The sequence below is a fragment of the Pagrus pagrus genome (assembly GCF_965226575.1).
Source record: "Pagrus pagrus genome assembly, chromosome: 7".
Lineage (NCBI taxonomy): Eukaryota > Metazoa > Chordata > Actinopteri > Spariformes > Sparidae > Pagrus > Pagrus pagrus.
In genome coordinates, this window is record NC_140191.1 from 7448974 (window position 1) to 7467052 (window position 18079).

Sequence of the window (18079 nt, forward strand, 5' to 3'; positions counted from 1 at the left end):
AATTAAAAACCTGCTAAATTAATTATATTCCCATCAGCTTCAGCGTCACTATTTGTTTAAACTAATATGGTGAACATAGTAAACATTGCACGTAGTAAAAATCAGCATGTTAGTGTCATTGTGAGCCTGTGACCATGCTGACATTAACACTTTGCTCAAAGCACAGCAGCAGTTTCACAGAGCCGCTAGTGTGTGTGGCTGCTCATAGTCTTGTTCCTTTTTCATTTAGTGTGTCAAGTGTTTCTCAGTACAGTTATCACATGGCCTTTTGTACACTGAAAGAGTTAGATCCCTTCTTAAAGTAAATTGGATGAGAGATGGGGGGACAAAATTTACAGCCCAAACTGCTTTCTAAAGATCGGCCAAAGCTAATAAGAGGCTTTAGCAGAACTCAGACAAGTCAAGTGGATATCTTCCAAAGTTACAGTTTGTGTAGTATGAAATTCTCTCCTTGTGTTTCCATGGACAGTGTTTTCTCGCAGTGGTGGGGCAGTAACACAAAGAACAAAATTCACACTAAAACACAATATTTTTAGTAGATACCAAGAGGATCTCAGAAAGCTGAAGCTTCATATTAGCTTCAGCTCAACTTCAGGTAGTTATTATCACTACATGAGGATTGTAAAGTTTGTGCCCTATCTCAGTGACATTGCATCAGAATGGGATGTCTTCAGGGCCAGTATGTAAAAGAAGAACAATTGAAGCAACCAGTTTTGATGAACATTAAACTGGTGTGAATTAGCATTTTCATATAAATTTCTAAGAATTAAGTTTTTTTTAAACTGATAAAACATTTGGCCAGATTTGTCTCTAAAGGGCCTGTTAAAGATCTTGTTTAACAAGTCATAGATTACTTCCCTTTTTAATGTGCAGCAGGAATTGAACTGACTAAGTGCTCATTTACGCTCATTGTAACAGGAAACACACTTGTTTGTGTTCGTCAGTTACAACAAAGCCTTTCTTTCTTCAGGTACATTCTGCAACGTTTGCAGGTTCTGTAGTGACTGTCCGATATGCAGACATATAATTACTTGTAAGGACGTCGCCGTTGCTGGTTTGTAGATACAAATAGTTCTAATCTAGCGCAATAAAGTGTGAACAGGAAGTTGTTAGAAATAGTACAGTATAAGCTTTGAGACAATGTTTCACAGAATAATCAACACAGGGACGTTTCTGAGAATACAACTTAAATATATGACAATTAACTGCAAAACTATAACAAAACATTCTGTATTAAATAGTGTTCATGTTATCAGACTGCATGTAGCCAAAATTAAGAACTAGTATTAAAACAAAGACTTTATTTTTTTAATCTGCAGTTATAAAATGCACTTAATCAGTGTCAGGAGTTGTCTTTTGCATACATGAATAAACTGATCCTTCAACTAATACCTATCTCTGACTGTTATTAAGTATCTGGCAATGATTATATGAACAAATGATACAGACTGTTCACATTCATGCACTACTCAATATGCACATGATGTGTTATGCTTGACAAAGTCAAGTATAGTTAGTAGATAGAATAGTTGGTTTCTTGAGATGACATTTTTTCTTTTTAAGACACATACGGTACTTCCCCTTTCTCAAAGTTTCTGTTTCGCAGTCATGAAGATGATCTAAAAAAAAAAATCAAGACTTGTTTTATTTTATTATTCAGTGTTAAAGTTGCACGTTCTCAACTTGATTTATTGTATATACATACGATATTGGCTTATGACTTTAGCTCCAAGTTTGGCAGTTTAAGGAGGGCCAGCAGTTTGCAGGTAAACATAGCTTGTCATAGTGCAAAGAGGTACAAAGAAGAAGTACAAAAAAAGAAGAGAGGAAGAGTCAGTTCAGAGCAGAGACACTCGTCAGAGATCACTGAGGTGAGAAGAGAGCAGAGACGTGAACGAGACAAAAAGAGGTAAAACAACATTCATCTACTTTTTTAAAATGTCTTAACTTCATTGTTGATTTAAATGTAGAAGTCATTTTACCTAATTAATGTCATTAGGCACTATTTAAAATTCCTGGATTTACTCGTGAAATAAGGTGTGCAGTAAACTGGGAAAAGTTTGAGGTTGTGGGACTGTGCGATTTATCTTAGAACTGCTACAGATGAGTTTTATTTAGCAGCTTTATGGAACAGATATTGAGAAGCACTTCAAAATAAAACATTCCAGGGAACATGAACATGTTAGCAACATTGAATAATGTGACTACAGAAAAGGTGAACATCCTGTATTTCAATCTGTGCTGTCAACAATGGAGGTGTTTCTGGTCCCTAAACTAAAACCTTTTAATGTAAAAAATGTCTGTGCCTCCGAAAGGAAATATTTGTCCTGTGCAGCGGAGAGACCGACCGTCTCAAACACCGAATCAGGATGTTTGTTCTCATGTGGGCGGCTCTGCTCTTCCCTGTTAAAGGCAACACAGTTGTCACAGGTATGCATCTTTATTTCAGTGTTGTAATGATGTAAAAATATCAACAGAATACAAAGCAATAATTTGCCATGATAAACGTCCTTAAAAATGTTTTCCTCACCTGCTTCCTCGAATTTATCAGCTCATTTGTGGTATTTCTCACATCACCTTTAACTTTGTGTTTAAAATTCTGGGAGAGCTATTGAAATTATCTTTTTTTTTTTTACCAAGGATATTTTAGATAAATAAGGAAGTTATTATAATTATATAATACTGTTGCGTCGTCTTTTGCTGCAGTTGACATTGGTAGTAATATAAAACAAATAGTATACATACCATCTCTCAGGAGTACAGCCTTTCATCATTTATCAAATATGGTGTATTGTCAAATTTAAATATTCTCTGTTGCTGTGTTTCTCTCATTGTTTGCATTAACAGGTACATCAGTGGCAAGAAAACCCTGTCAAAAGGGATTCTGTATCACTCTTCATGAAGAAAAAATAACAGCAGAGGCCGGACTCTGTGTTGTGATACCGTGTTCCTTCACTAGCTCTGGCTTTACAACTGAACATATTGTTTGGTACAAATGTGAACCTAAGGGAAAGTGTAGTGATTCAGATGTGATAGTCCACACCACCAAGAACAAAAATGTTCAGCCTCAGTTTGAAGGACGAGTGTCACTGCTGCAGTCTGACATGAGTCAGAGCAACTGCAGCATCATCATCAATGACCTCACTGAGTCAGACTCTGGATCATATCATTCCAGAGTTAAAGGTGTCCTGAAAAAGGGACAAGATGGATTTGTAAATCAAAGTCGAACAGCAAACGTCTCTGTTACAGGTATGAAACGCTACAACAAATATATACAATGAAGATGTTCATTGTTGTGCCTTTGAACTGCACTAACACTTTTGGTGTGTTTATAGTGTTAATGAAGCATGAAGTAAATATTTGTGATTTGTCAACCTCTGTGGGCAGACAATAGGAACTGCAGCAGTTCCTGATACAACTCCTACTTATTGGCCCATTGATACGTTTTACAGTACTTTTTGTTTATTTTATCCAAAGTTTAAGTAAATGATGACCTTCAGGCTGCTCACCTGATACCACTCATGGACTTTCTCCATTTAGATCTGATCCAGAAGCCCACGGTGATGAGTCTTCCTGTCGCAGAGGGACAGCAGACCACACTGACCTGCACTGCTCCTGGTCTCTGCTCTGGATCTAAACCTGAAATCACCTGGACGTGGAGTGGAAGCAGAGAGAAGGGTTCTCACATCACAGGAAACATTACTGAGTTCAAGACTGAGAATGTGACTGCTGTCACACAGAGGCACAGCTCAACTTTGACCTTTAACGCTTCAGCTGAACACAACGGCACCAATGTTACCTGTAAGGTCAGCTTCACAAAGGCTTCTACAGAGGAGACAGTGACTCTGAATGTGACCTGTGAGTATAGCTCATACTGTACATTATTCTCATTTTTTGTTTAGCAAAATGTTGAAAAGTATGCTCTCTTAGCTTAGTGTGGATACCCTCAAACTCAACTGTGAATGTCTCATAACTTGAAAAGTGAGGTGAAACATTTGGGCTGTGTCTGTTAATAGTTCAGAAATGGCTCACCTTGTCCAGAGATTTTTACATTTGTAGAAAGTGAACAGCTTTCCTTAAACTGAGTGTTGTTATGCCACTTGTTGAATATCTTGTCTGTTTGTAGAGGTTGGTGGTTTAGTGTGTGATTGCATTCGTATCCAATCTGAATGGTATCTAAAGCTCTAACTTTTTTAAAATGCTTGCATATCTCCTTTCCTGATGAATTCACATTTCTCTTGTGGAATACACTCTCTGATGTTAAGGAACAGAAAAGCAGTGCAGTTTCAGTTGTGAAGAAGGGGGATGTTCTGAAATGTACTTAAAAAGAAATGTATAGTTCATCATTACTGTGCGCCTCCTCAAGTTCAATTCAGTGTGTTTTGTTTGTTATTGATAGATTTTTTTCCTTACATATTGCGGTCTAACCAACATAATCTTTTCATAAAAAAATCTCATACCTGTTGAGATATTTTATAAGGCTTTTAGGTGTTTAGAATAATAAATGGTTTTGTAAGACAAAATTCTAATAATTTGTCTAAAATTTTGTGTTTTAAAGCTTTAAGTGGACCTGTAGTCAATGGAACGACAGATGTTAAAGAGGGTGATGCTCTATATCTGACCTGCAGCGTTGATAGTTACCATCCATCTGTCATCACATGGACTAAACTTGGTTCCAACAAAAACCTGCAAAATGAAACCATGATCAACCTGCAGAACGAGACTGGAACAGCCACTCTTGTCATCCTTAATGTGACGGCAGAATATTCTGGACGGTACATCTGTACTGCAGAACACCAGATCCCTACTCTGGCTAAACATGCTGAAGTAACTGTGACATGTAAGTAGACTGAACTAATCTCCTTTGAAAAAAAATCTGTATTCATATCAGCTTACTGCATTTTTGATGTGATGTTGAGATTCATTTTGTGTCCCCACAGTTTTTCCAAGGATCTTAGATAGCTCTTCATGTGAGGTTAAGTCAGAGGTCCTGACCTGTGTGTGTATCAGTGAGGGGTTTCCTCCACCCACCATCAAATTCCCAATGTTGGACAATCACGGTGAATACACTAATTACTCTGTCTCTACCAATGTATCAAGCCACACAGTCAGGGTTACTGTATCTTTAAAACATCACAACATCACCACTGTTGAGTGTGTCAGCAGCAATGGCCAGGAAGCAAAAAAGAACCTCACTGTCAACAATAAGGAGTCCAAACTACAGGGTAAGTGTTTGATGACTACACTTAATTTACTTTAGAACAATGCTTTATAACATTTTCAATACACGATCTTTAAAAATGTTTTTATGTCATAGCAAGAAGCAGCAGTGATCACAACTTCTAATGGTTTTGACCAATTTTTTCCTCTCCATTCCAGATCTGTTCGAGGAATTGTTGATAATTGTTCAACAGCCACAAGTCATCGTTTCGTTTGTGATTGGGATTCTTCTTTCAGCAACCATCTGCTGTTTGGCCAGAATATGTTGCAGGTATCCTTTTAAATGTATCCTTGTTTTTGACATCCATGCATTTCAGGTAATATGTGTCATAAAGGATCACACCAGTGTTTGAGCATACTCAATACATTTTACAATAATGCTGGCTATTTTACAAGGTATATCAAATTTTTTGGATTTTAAACCCAGAACATTGTTGCTGTGACGCGACACTGCTGAGCCACTGTGCCACTTACATGACGTGTCCTATATTGAAATAACAAATAGAAAACAGTTGTCGTCTGATATATAGGAAGAACACTTTTAGAAAACAAAGGTAGCCATGAATTCGTAATTGAATAAAGGTTTTAATAACTTAATTCATTATGGGCTGAAACATAAGAAATCACAGGAGCGGTTCATTTAAACCAAATTTTGAAAGTGACTTCAATTCAGTAATCCATTTTCGTTAATTGTTGTTCTTCATTAAAATATGTTTTCTGTTTAATTATGCTTCTTCCCCAGAAAAAAACAGAAGAGCCCTGAAAATATGGATGAGACCCTGGAGATGGTGACTGCTCAAGTGATCCCACTGGTATTTATACTAACACAGCTGATTATTTTATTTGTTTAAATGTTAATTTCATCTTTGCTAACTTTAGCAGCGTCAGTTCTCTTACTATATATAGACTGATCTGGGGAGACTGGACTGTGTGATGACAGAACAACCTTAAACTAGCAATAGACAAGGTTTTTGCTTTAAAATATTATGAAGTAAATGTCGACTGCACAATGTGATGGCTTTAGAATAATGACACCATCGGCTTTAAGATTGATTTCCTGTGTAATTGTATCTGCAACAGGGCACAAAATCTCCACAGGAAAATGAAGGCTGACTGGCGATCCAGACAAGCTTGGCAGTCTGGCACCATTTCTATCTGCTTTTATGTCTCCTTGACTAATCAAGTTCAAACATAAACACTAAAACTAGGCTTCTTAATATCAGGAGTTTTCCAAAAAGACTGATTTCAGTGACCGAAAAAGCCATTAAGCTGCATTTAATGAAATTGCCATGTATGTGTGGGCAGGGCCTGTGTCATGTCGAGATTTCAGAACCATTAGCTGGGCGCTGTGAGTTGATCGCAAGCAGCCATCAGGCTCAAAGGGAGTTTGCAGATCATCAATATAGGCAGAAGTCGGACCATTCAACACTTTACAAACAAGTAGTAGAATCTTAGAATCAATTTAAAACTACAGCTTTAGTCACCTAAATGAAGTGCAACATGATCATTTTGATGCACTACCAACAATATTTCAAGCTTCAAGTCTTTTCAAGCTGATTTTCAAACCTTAGCATAAAAAAACATATTAATGGAATGACTTGGAAATTTGTTGGTAGTGAATGTATGGAATAAATGAGTAAGCGACAAATACTGCAGAGTTTCCAGAGCCCCTTTTTTTGTTTAGTCAGTGTGTAAAATGTTAAATGCCACTGACGGAGAGATTTCATGCTTAGTTTACAAACTGTACAGGTGTCTGGTTTGTATCAGCTGGCAAATGACATATCATTTCTTCATTGTACATGACAGATGAATGGTGGTCAATCAGTGGAAAATGACGGGACCCACAACCAGGAAGCAGCTGAAGGTGGAGCCGAGGCTGCTGGGCAATCACTCCCTGACTGTGACGCTCAACCAAAAGAGGTGGAATACTCGGCCATCGACTTCTCCGCATGTAAAAAGAAGAGTCTCACTGAGGACACACAGGAGACCACAGAGACAGAGTATGCTGAAATTAAGAAGGAAGAAACAGAGGAGAGACGAGATGATGCTGGAGAGGATGGTGAAATGTTGGTGGGCAACAAAGAGGAGGAGGGGATGATGGGGGGAGATGAGGAGCAAAAAGAGGAGGAAGGAGTGGACACAGCGGTGTACTCCACTGTAGATGAAATCATGGCTAATATTTAAGGACGATGTAACTGGTGGAGTCAATGTCTTTCTTTTGTTTTATTGATGAAGACGAAACATGACAGGCAGTTTAACATAGACAGATGTGACATAACATTCACACAGTGAAACAGTTAGCATTACATCAAATAAGCTTTGGTGTCTAAAATGATTTATTTAAACAATGTCATGTAGAATTAACAGATTTATTTACTGTAGCAGTTGATTTGTTCATTACTTTTAGACAATACATTATTTGATAAATGCATTGAGATCTGATGTGTAAAGTACAAAGTTAATTAAGTGTAGTTTTGTTTTAGATTTTTAAGTGAAGCCACTGTGTGTTGCTGACTCACAAGGTACTGTAGAGTAGATCGGGGTTATCAGTAGTTGAAAGGTTTGGCGGTTGAGCCACAGCAGCACAATGAACCTGAAATAGCTCCTGACGGTTAGGTCAGTGCCTTGCACTGTCATCAGTGCCGTCAATGAGTCTGAATGGGTGAATGAGAGACAAAGCGCTTAAGATAAATATATATATGCCATATAAATGCAGTCAATTTCTGTAAATATTTTCAAAATTTGGTATGTACTTCTAGCTGGTACCTTGCTTTGCACACAAATAAATGCTAACCCTGTGCTCTGAAGAATTGTCCAGAGTGTTTATTCTTTCTTTTTCATTTCAGAGAGTCACTGTACACACCACTATTGTGAGGAAACTTACATTTGCATGAATTCACACGACCATCGATGTGAAAGAATAATTGAATATTAAAAAAGAAAAAATGTTATTTTCCCTCAAATTTAGAAAAACATCCTCTCCTGGTCAGGAGACTGCGTGCCATTAGCTGAAGATATTGTCTAATAGTGCAACAGGAAGTTGTCAGTGACACTGAAAAATACTGTACAGAGGTGCTATATAAGGAAATGTGTCTTTGACTACTCTTGACTGATGACGAAAGTGCGTACAGATATTTCACAACATAAAAATAGAGAAGTGCTTTCAAGAGACTGAAGCTAAAATGGAGAAACGGAAGGCATGTCAAAATTCTGCAGGTATATGATACATTAGTCTGTGACAAAGGCAGTTTTTCCACACATGAATATTCTTTGACCATTATTCAACTGGCACTGCATCAATACAGATCATTCACTGCCGTGCACATCATACTTTGCACCGTATGTATTGTGTATTATACTTAAAAGGAAGTATTGGACCAGGAAGAACATTTCAAGCTTACTGAGTCATATAAATGCCTGCACAAAGAAAATATACCATTGGATGGTTGTTTGGTTTCTCAAGATGACCAGAATATTTTGTGCAACTGCCATAAACTTCCCTTTTCTAAATGTTTTGTATCACTTCACAGTCATGAACATGATACAAATAACAAGCCACAATTTCTCTTCCTTTTTCTTCATTACTGTTTAAGATTATCAGATGAATACTGTGACACGACTGCATCACATGGATGCAGTTGGACAGTAGGAGCAACAATACTGAGTCTGCCTTTATTGTTTTTGCACAAAGAAGGAAGAGGTGCATAAGAGATGAGGTGGAGTCGGTTTAAGGTGCAGTCACACAAGAGAGAACCCTGTGGAGGACAGAGAGCGGGAGAACAAACAGGTAAAATACAACATTTATCTTATTTCTTTAAGTGAAATCTATTGCAGTGAATGATTCTGCTCCAACTAACCTAAGACAGTGTTGTGTCAAATTATTGGCTTTGCTTGTGCAGTACGGCCAGCTGTAGTAGGGAAAGGTCTTTGGCCAGGCATGGGCAATGGGCCCTGGATATGGCACAGACATTTATCATGCCGAGCAGTTGCTGAGCTGTCATCAGATGCCCAACATGTCACCCCTGGGGAAAGTGGTAGTCAAATTTATTCACAGGGGTACAGGCTACGTGAACAGCAACTTCCTGTATAAACGTCTGTGCTGTCAGCTGTGGAGCTGTTTCCGGTCCAGTTTGAACAACCAACGTTTGTGAAAGCTTATTGCCCATTTCTGAGAGACAAGATTTCATCCTATGCAGGGAGAGACCGTCTCAATCATCGGATCAGGATGTTTCCTCTTATCTGGATGACTCTGCTCTTCACTGTGAGAAGCAGCCATGCTAACACAGGTATAGTGTAAAGCTTTATTGCAATTTTGGTACGAGACTTTTTTGTACTGATGATCAATGTTTCCTTTCACGCTCCAAAATTGCAGTTATTCTGTTGTTAAAGCTCTCATGACCCACAACCTGTTACTGGTTAGCATTAATAATGAACTTAAAATGAAACGATGATTTATGTACCAGAGATAAATCCGGAAAAATATGTAAAAACCTGAAACGTAATGATTTTACATGCTTAATTTTCTGTTTACCGTTATAAGCAGAGAGGAACTTAACAACATGACTGGCTAAAATACATCAGCCTCGTGCATCAGAGACAGATAAACTGTTCACATGCTGCGCCAAATAGCATTTGCCTGTCAAAATAGTCTCTCTTCATACAATAAAAAGGTATTCTGTTGTATCATTTTCTGTGCCTAATTTCCTCTTTTTCCCTGTTTGTATCAACAGTCACATCTCCAGGAGCCACCCCAGAAATATCAGCAGAGGCTGGACTCTGTGTTGTGATACCCTGTGATGTTACGACTGATTCTGGCTTCAATTTGGAAAGTGCAGCTTGGTACCAATGTGAACAGAACTGTACTGATTCTGACATAAAACTCAGCTTGAACGACACCAACTCGAATGCTCAGCCTGGGTCTGGAGGACGAGTGTCGCTGTTGGAGCCTGATCTGAGTCAGAACAATTGCAGCATCATCATCAATGACCTCACTAGATCAGACTCTGGATTATATCAGCTCAGCGTCCTGAATGAAACAACGCAAGGGTTCACATTTCACAGAGCAACTATCACTGTACAAGGTATAAAATGCTGTATGTTTATTAATAGATCTATGAAAAGGTTGTAAACTCTGGGGGCAATCAGTAGGAACGCTCCCATTAAACCTCCTACTTATTGCCCCTTTGAAATATTTAACAGAGTAGATTTCTATATTTGTCTTTGATTTTTTTCTACTCTACATTTGCTCCCTCTATAGATCTGATCACGAAGCCCACAGTGATGAGTCCTCCTCTGACAGATGGACAACAGACAACACTGACCTGTACTGCTCCTGGTCTCTGCTCTGGATCTTATCCTACAATCACCTGGACGTGGAGAGGACGAGGAGAGAAGGGTTCTCGCATCACAGGAAACATCACTGCTTTCAAGACTGAGAATGTGACTGCTATCACACAGAGACACAGCTCAACTTTGACCTTTAATGCTTCAGCTGAACACCACGGCACCAGTGTTACCTGTAAGGTCAGCTTCACTGGTAACATGACGACGGAGGAGACAGTGACTCTGAATGTGACCTGTGAGTAGCACTCCCTATATTGCATTCTCTCACAACAGAAAATATTAACATAACAATTGTGTAAGTATACTGTATTTAGAAAGTTTTATCAGCGTCAAGTGGTTGAAAAATGAAAACTTTTTAATAGAGTGATGTAGTAATGAGTCTTAAAACCCAGAAATCAGTCAGCATTGTTGCACTTCTGGTTCCCTCGTCAAGGTTTGTGTTCACCGCAGGCTAAAGATATTTACACGTTTTGTTCTACGACATAAAATACATCATTAAAAGTCCCGACAGCTGAATTTTAAAGCACGTATGTGTCTTAAAAATATCAGTTGCTAACAAGTGGCTAAATGAGACTAGAGGAGTTGTCAGGGTCATTAAACGTCATCACACCGAACACACTCATTTACTCACTAGTCCGTCTTTACAGGCCGTCTTTAGTTACAAAGTAAATTGTCATTTATGGAAGGCTTGTATAGTAATTGTGTAGTAAAACGCTTGGTGACGTTCAAGTCATGTGACGGCAGTGTAGTCTGTTTGCTTTTGGAGGATTTAAGCCTCCGATTGAAGCTTCGTGTTAAGAATGATTACAAATGGCATTATCTAATAAATCCAAATCTTTTGTCTCAAAGACGTCAAGAAACCTGTAATCGCTGGAAGGACAACAGTAAAGCAGGGTGATACTCTGAACTTGACCTGCAGTGCTGAAAGTTTCCCTCTCGCTTCTGTCATGTGGACTCAAGTCCCATCCAAGCAAAACCTGCCCAGTGGAGCTGAAACTGACCTGCAGAACAACACTGGAACAGCCACACTTGTGTTCCCTAATGTGACAACAGAACATACCGGACAGTACACCTGCACGGCAAAACACCTGGACACGACTTTGACTGTGCATGCCAATGTAAATGTGACTCGTAAGTAGAAAGGAAACTTATTGTCATATCCTACCTATGTTGTAATCAACTTGCTGTACACTTCATTTGATGCTCTGATTCTGTTTTTTTGCAGTGTATCAAAAGATCCTAAACAGCTCTGGATGCATAACTCAGTCAGAGATTCTGGCCTGTGTGTGTATCAGTCAGGGGTTTCCTTTACCCACCATCACATGGCCGCTGTTGCAGAACCACACTGAGTTCACTGTCATTACCACCGTCTCAAATGACACAGTCAACAGCACCATCATCCTGACTGTAAAAGAACAAAGTAACACTGGTGTTGAGTGTGTTAGCTGGAGTGAAAATGGAGAAGTAAAAGGGAAACTCATCATAAACGAAGTAGAAAAAGAAGGTAATCGCTCACCATTTGAATGTTCTTTCCTCTAAATTATAAACCTCTATAGTGCTTTTTGTGTTTGTTTCTCTTGATTTCAGGTCAAATCAGGGTATTGCTCAGAATTGTGACAAGTCTGGAACATATCATTGCGTTTTTGATCGGCGCTCTTGTTTCTGCAATCATTTGCTGTTTGGTGAGAAAATGTCACAGGTACACTATGAATTTACTATTTATGTCATGTTATATTTACTTTTTCTTGTTTATCTGAATTACAGGCTCAGTTTATTTTAACTGTAGTTCATGAAAACATATCAGAAGTTGTATAGCATGCTTTGTAAAATGGTTAGCAGTGATGGAAAATGTTTATTGGAAAAGGTGGGCCAAAATATGCTTAACTTCTAGAATGATCCTTTCAAGTGAGATTAAAGGAACCGTGGCCCAAAATTTAAAAAAGTCAGTCATTATCTACTGTACTCACTCCCATGCTGAAGGAAAGGGTGAAGTTTCATAACTCTTCACTTTTCTTGCATCACACTAAAACAGTGATGCAGCATTCTCCTAAACAACTGAAGTAGATGGGGACTTGTTTTTAAAGGTCAAAAAAAACAAACAAAAAAACCCAATGCAGCTTGTCTGGAATAAGCCACGTCTCTGTAAGCCCCAAGATCCCCAAAAAGATTGGAAAAGATTTCAACTTGGTATCTGAAGGCTTCTGGAGACATGGATTACACCGGAAGAGCTGGATGGAGCCATTTTATGTTATGTTATTTAAGTCCCCATCCACTTCAGTTGTTCAGTTGAGAATGCTGCACTGCGGTCCATTCACTGGCATGGGGTCTGAGCAGATGATGACTGAATGTAAGTGTTTGGGTGAACTTTTCCTTTAATAATCTTTGCTTGACATATGTTTGTTAACATGTGTCGCTGTTTATAAACATTTCTCCTCAGAAACAAACGGAGGACCTACAGAAATCAGGCTGACACTCTGGAGATGATGACAATTCTCGAGGATCAGCTGGTATTTATATTTATACAGCCGGAGATACTATCCATTAAAGACTTTTGTAACACTTAGTGGTAGCAAAGCCACTTCTTCATGCTGAAATTAGACATTTGACATTACACAGGCATCAAATTATCATTTCCAGTTGTTGGTCTTGCAGCAGCGGATGAATGACTCTTGTAATTTTCTGTGTTGTATCTGACAGATTAATGCTGGTCCAGCAGTGGAAGTGGATCAGGCCCTCGACCAAGAGACAGCTGAAGCAGGAGAAGCTGGGGCAGTGGAGTACTCCAACCTCGATTTCTCCCTGATTAAGAGGCAGACTCCAGCAGAGGCAGGGGCGACACAAGGGAAGGCAGAGACCGAGTACGCTGAAATTAAAAAAGAAAAAGGAAAGGAGAGAAAAGATGGAGAGGGCCAAGTGGAAGAGGAGATGGATGAGGAGGCAACACATGGTGTTCAAGATGAGGAGGAAAGTGAGGATGTGGCAGTTTATTCTACAGTGAAGGAGTTAATGGATGAGATTGAAGGATAATGTTTCTTAGTTATTAGAGGATGAAGTAGCTTCTGTGATTTGTTGTGATGGCGTGGCGTCTTGCTGTCATGTGTTACTGTCCCATGTACAGTTTCTGCAGGGACTTTTCAAAAGCCAAGCTGAGCCTCTGGTAAGCCTCAAATGATTGAGACTATGTTTAAATATCATAATGTAGATTTTTTATTTGTTATTTTGTGAATCAGCTCCGTAGCAGCGCTGAGCACTGTACAGTTGTTTATAAAAGGCGGTTTTAGTATACCACATCAGATAATATACAAATACATATTACATGTACAAATCATACATAATGTGCATAGTTGTAAGGGCCCGGACACACCAAACACACAGCAAAGAACTAGTGGCAGCGAGAGCTGACTGTCTCGGCCAAAAAGGTGCACTTGAACATACCGCGTTACAGTTTGACATTACACGAGATTACATGACGGCCAAACGCTAAGAAGAAATACCTTCCCATTCCACCAGGTGGACTCAGTATGTATTCATTCATTCATTAATTCCAAAAGGGAAACGGATGACTCAGTACTACATAAACACAAATCGTTGTTATGATAAAGCAGTGGTTTTTTTGACACCTCGCTCACTAAAATAGCAACCTCTAGTTGAGATTATGTCTGATAAGAAGTTAGAAATGACACTGGTGAAGAGGCGAAGGTAAAAAAAATAGAGCCACCGCACTAAATGAGTGATTGGTTAAGCGACATGCTCAAGGGGCTTTCCCTTTCTTTTCCATTTTTCTTCTGGTGCAGTGATATGCTTCGCTGCCGAGCAGGAAATAAAAGGGATTTCTCTTACGCACGGGCTCAACATTGGCCGGTGTGTCAGGGCCCTAACCCCCTGTGGCCTGTGTGAACATTCATGCTCAAAAGACTAAAAGAAAAGGTGACAGTCTGTTGCAGAAATCACTTGAAGGGCAAATGTTCACACTATCTTAAATTTCCGTCTACAGTATTGCTTTTGGTATGCATACAAATTTTAATTATGTTAACGCTGGATGTGTGTATACTGCATTATGTTGTATAAACTGCTGTATATTGCAATTGCACGTGTTATTTTACTCTATATATCAGGAAACCAGTAAGTAGAAAGGTGTTTTTAATATAATTTTATTGTGTCTTTATTTGTATATGATAACTTCACGCAATGTAAACACAGTTTTAAAGCAATAGTAGTTAAATATTTTAGACTAATCGCTTCCTTCCTCCACCACTCACATGTTTATGCATTAAATATGGAGCTAAAGCCAGCAGACAGTTTAGCTGAGCTTAGCATAATGGCTGGGAACAGCAGGGGAAATGCTCTGTGTAAAGTAAAAAAGAAAAAAAAGTTCAATTTGAGGTTTTAGGACGGTGTGGCGTAACTTTGTGCAGCCAACTGGTTGCCTGGCAACCTCACAATGGCAACAAGAGTATTGCAGTAACAGCTGGTTACAGTTGAGGAAATCTAAATACTTGAGTGAATGTTTTTGTTGTTTTTAAAATGTGTTTTAATAAAACATATACTTGAGAAAACTAATGCATTAAATCTGTAGCTGAGTATCAACACAGTGCTTTCTTTGCTGCTACCTTGAATCTATAAATCCATCAGCATTACGGAGAAACTGTGCTCTTCGACTTAGTTATTACAGGCGAGGCCAACAAATACTTTCACCACCTTCTGGTAGTTTAAAAAAAAGAAAATGTTCCAAGTTAAATTACTTTTTATTTGGATTGAATCACGTATTGTATTACTATTGCATTCAGTGGAGACAGAACATAAAACTACAACTTCTGCTGTGAAACAGACAGGAAATCATGGTGCGAGAGGATGTGAGCTTAAAATAACATCTGAAACTTCACCTCATGTCAAATGTTTTTGCATCTTGGGTTCCCCTTCAAAGAAACAACAGTAAAACTCTGCAGCTTGGCTCATAAGGCTCTGATTTACCGTGTGCACACCTTGCTCAACATACTTTGTTCCTCTTTATTGGTAATGCCTGTATAATATGGAAAACTGAAGTTTCTCACAGCAGCTTTCACAGTGAGGGAAAAGAAAATGAAACTCCCGCTGCTGATCCTGTCAACATTACACCCACATCCAACCAAAAAAAACAAAAAAGAAGAATCACAACAGGAAATAACAACAGGCTTCTAATGTAATTCATTCATATCACATCTTTTTGGCAATGCCGTCTTTATTTTTGTGTAAAGAGACAGGAAACATGAAAAAGGTCCTCAGCTGGAACTGAACCGTGGACGTTGTGTTATGTGGCATGTGCTTGAACCATTCAGAAAACACGGCGCCCAATGCCTTCAACATTGTGGACAGTGAGGAGAAAGACTTCGTATTGTTAATAAATATATTTGTCATGGCCATACTGATGTGTTTTGGCCATCTTCTCTTGTCTGGATAGCAGTTGTGCTGGTGTTATTAGTAAAGATTTGCATTGTAATAACACTGTTGTTACTTAATAATAATAATTTAAGCATTTTTATGTATTGTAAATGATGCATCATTTAAAAATATGTGTGGCTTCTTGTAGGCTTATGCATGAATGCAAGTAGATTTACATACACACACACAGCATGCCTGAATGTGCTTAACCTGATTTTGGATTAAGGCTGAGCTAACAGGATTAGTATGTTCTGCTGGCTGGACGGACGCCTTAAATAGATCAGACTGACGCTGCTGCTGCTTCAGAGCTGCAGAACAATTTACAACTGAGAAACAAATATTTCAACCACAGCTGTGCTTTTCCTCCACATCCGCAGGTGAGTGTGTGCAGCATTTTGTTGAAACGAAACTTCGCATTGATGGAAAAAAAAGTCAATATTTGATTGGTTTAAATTGTGAATTCCTTCACTACAGAAAAATAATCAGACTTTGGCACGTTATGATAAGTGGCAGCAATGCATTATTTCATTTTAGGGTTTTTATCTTAACTATTTCTATTATTACTGGGATGTGGTAAACCTTCAGTTTAGATGTAAACGTGATAAATGAGTAGTTTTCCTCTGACACCTGCAAAGCTTCCAGTTGTATTTATTTGTATTAATATTTTAAATGCCATCATGTCTATCGTTACATTTACACGCATGGTAAAGGAAGATCAGTTTTAAGGCTTTGTTTGAAAATCGTATTCATCTTCACTTTTTTATCTTTTCACAGAAATGGCTGATGTTTTCAGAGGCCTGAACCTCCTTGAAACCCTCAAAGACTCCATAGAGAACAACAAGTTATCAGATGTAAAGGATACCGTGGAAGATCTCCTGATCAGCAGGATCAACTTAGCTGCAGTGGGAGACCGCAGGGATGAAAAAGCTACCTTCATAAACTCCCTCCGTGGCCTCGGTCCCGGCGACGAAGGAGCTGTTCCGTCTCCGTCCCCTGCTGCTCCGGAGGAGTTGGCAGGCTATCCTCACCCTAAACACCCTGACTTTCGCCTGTGGGATCTGCCACCTGTCCCATCCACCTCTCCATTTGAACCTGAGAGGTACATGGAGAGAGTCAAGTTCCCCCGCTACAATGCTGTCTTCATGACATTCACACAGACAGTCCAACCCAACAGCGTGGATGTGTTCCTGGAGGCCCGCTCACTGCAGCAGCATACAGTTTATTTTGTTCTCTTGGCTGTAGCAAAAGACACAGAAAAAAGCCTGGAAGAAAAGAGGAAAGCTAGTGTGGAAGTGCTGACATCACAAGGTGTCGCACAGCCTAAAGTCTACGTGGTGCGACCCTCAACCCTGGAGAAGTTTGACTTCCCCGGCCTTTTGGAGGACATGGGGAGAGACCTTCCAGAGATACGAGCCCACGCTCTTCTCTTGGCTCTGCCGACTCTGACCTCCACCCTGGTCACTCAGAAAAAGGATGCATTCAAAGCGCTTGTATGGGCAGCCGCCTCACTATCTGGTGGGGTGTCGGCTATTCCTGTTCCCTTTGTGGCCTCCATGGTGGACTCAAGTGTAGCAGTGCGGATTCTGACCAAAGCACAAGTATCTCTGTGCCTGGACAATGAATCAGTCGAGGCACTGGCCCGACAGCGAGGCATGGAGCTCACTAGACTTAAAGGGCTGCGGACTTGTGTGCTGTCAGTGGAGGTCACCAAGGGTGAAGTGAAAAAGCGGCTGGCGGCGGCAGAAAAGGACTTGGCCACGGTTTCGTCGAAGCTGGTGGAGATGGCGATGCCCAGACATGCCCGCTCTGTCAGCCGCTCCTTCACTGCCATGCTGCAAGCCTTAAACAGCGCCATCGATGAAATGGCGGCTGATGCTGAGAGGATAGTGGCTGCTGCTTTCGGGGAGGGGAAGTGAAGTCAAATGTTTTTCTCTTTGTGTGCTGTTGATGTGTGATTCATCTTTACTTTTATGTTTTGGGCTGTAAGAGATGCACTGTTTATTATCCTTAATAAAATCTTTTGATACGTTTCCACTCTTTTTGAGTAGTACTCAAGTACTCAAAGACACTGTAAATACTGTGCAAGCATACATTCTGC

The 18079-nt window shown here is 39.5% G+C and overlaps 2 protein-coding genes across 2 annotated transcripts; both read left to right on the forward strand.

The window, feature by feature from the left end:
* Positions 1-19: 19 nt before the first annotated feature.
* LOC311260086 (uncharacterized protein) lies at positions 20-15114 on the forward strand. The gene is made up of 16 exons (XM_084357598.1): positions 20-2430; positions 2848-3249; positions 3541-3858; positions 4559-4840; positions 4941-5225; positions 5380-5491; positions 5963-6032; positions 7027-7392; positions 9350-9506; positions 9951-10301; positions 10478-10798; positions 11413-11694; positions 11789-12067; positions 12151-12262; positions 13001-13070; positions 13261-15114. The coding sequence occupies exons 1-16, from the start codon at positions 2370-2372 to the stop codon at positions 13588-13590; spliced, it is 3798 nt and encodes a 1265-aa protein (XP_084213724.1). The 5' UTR covers positions 20-2369; the 3' UTR covers positions 13591-15114.
* A 1643-nt stretch (positions 15115-16757) lies between these two features.
* irgq2 (immunity-related GTPase family, q2) lies at positions 16758-17897 on the forward strand (the record flags this gene model as incomplete). Its single annotated transcript, XM_084356857.1, has 1 exon — positions 16758-17897. The coding sequence occupies one exon, from the start codon at positions 16758-16760 to the stop codon at positions 17895-17897; it is 1140 nt and encodes a 379-aa protein (XP_084212983.1).
* Between the last annotated feature and the right edge of the window lie 182 nt (positions 17898-18079).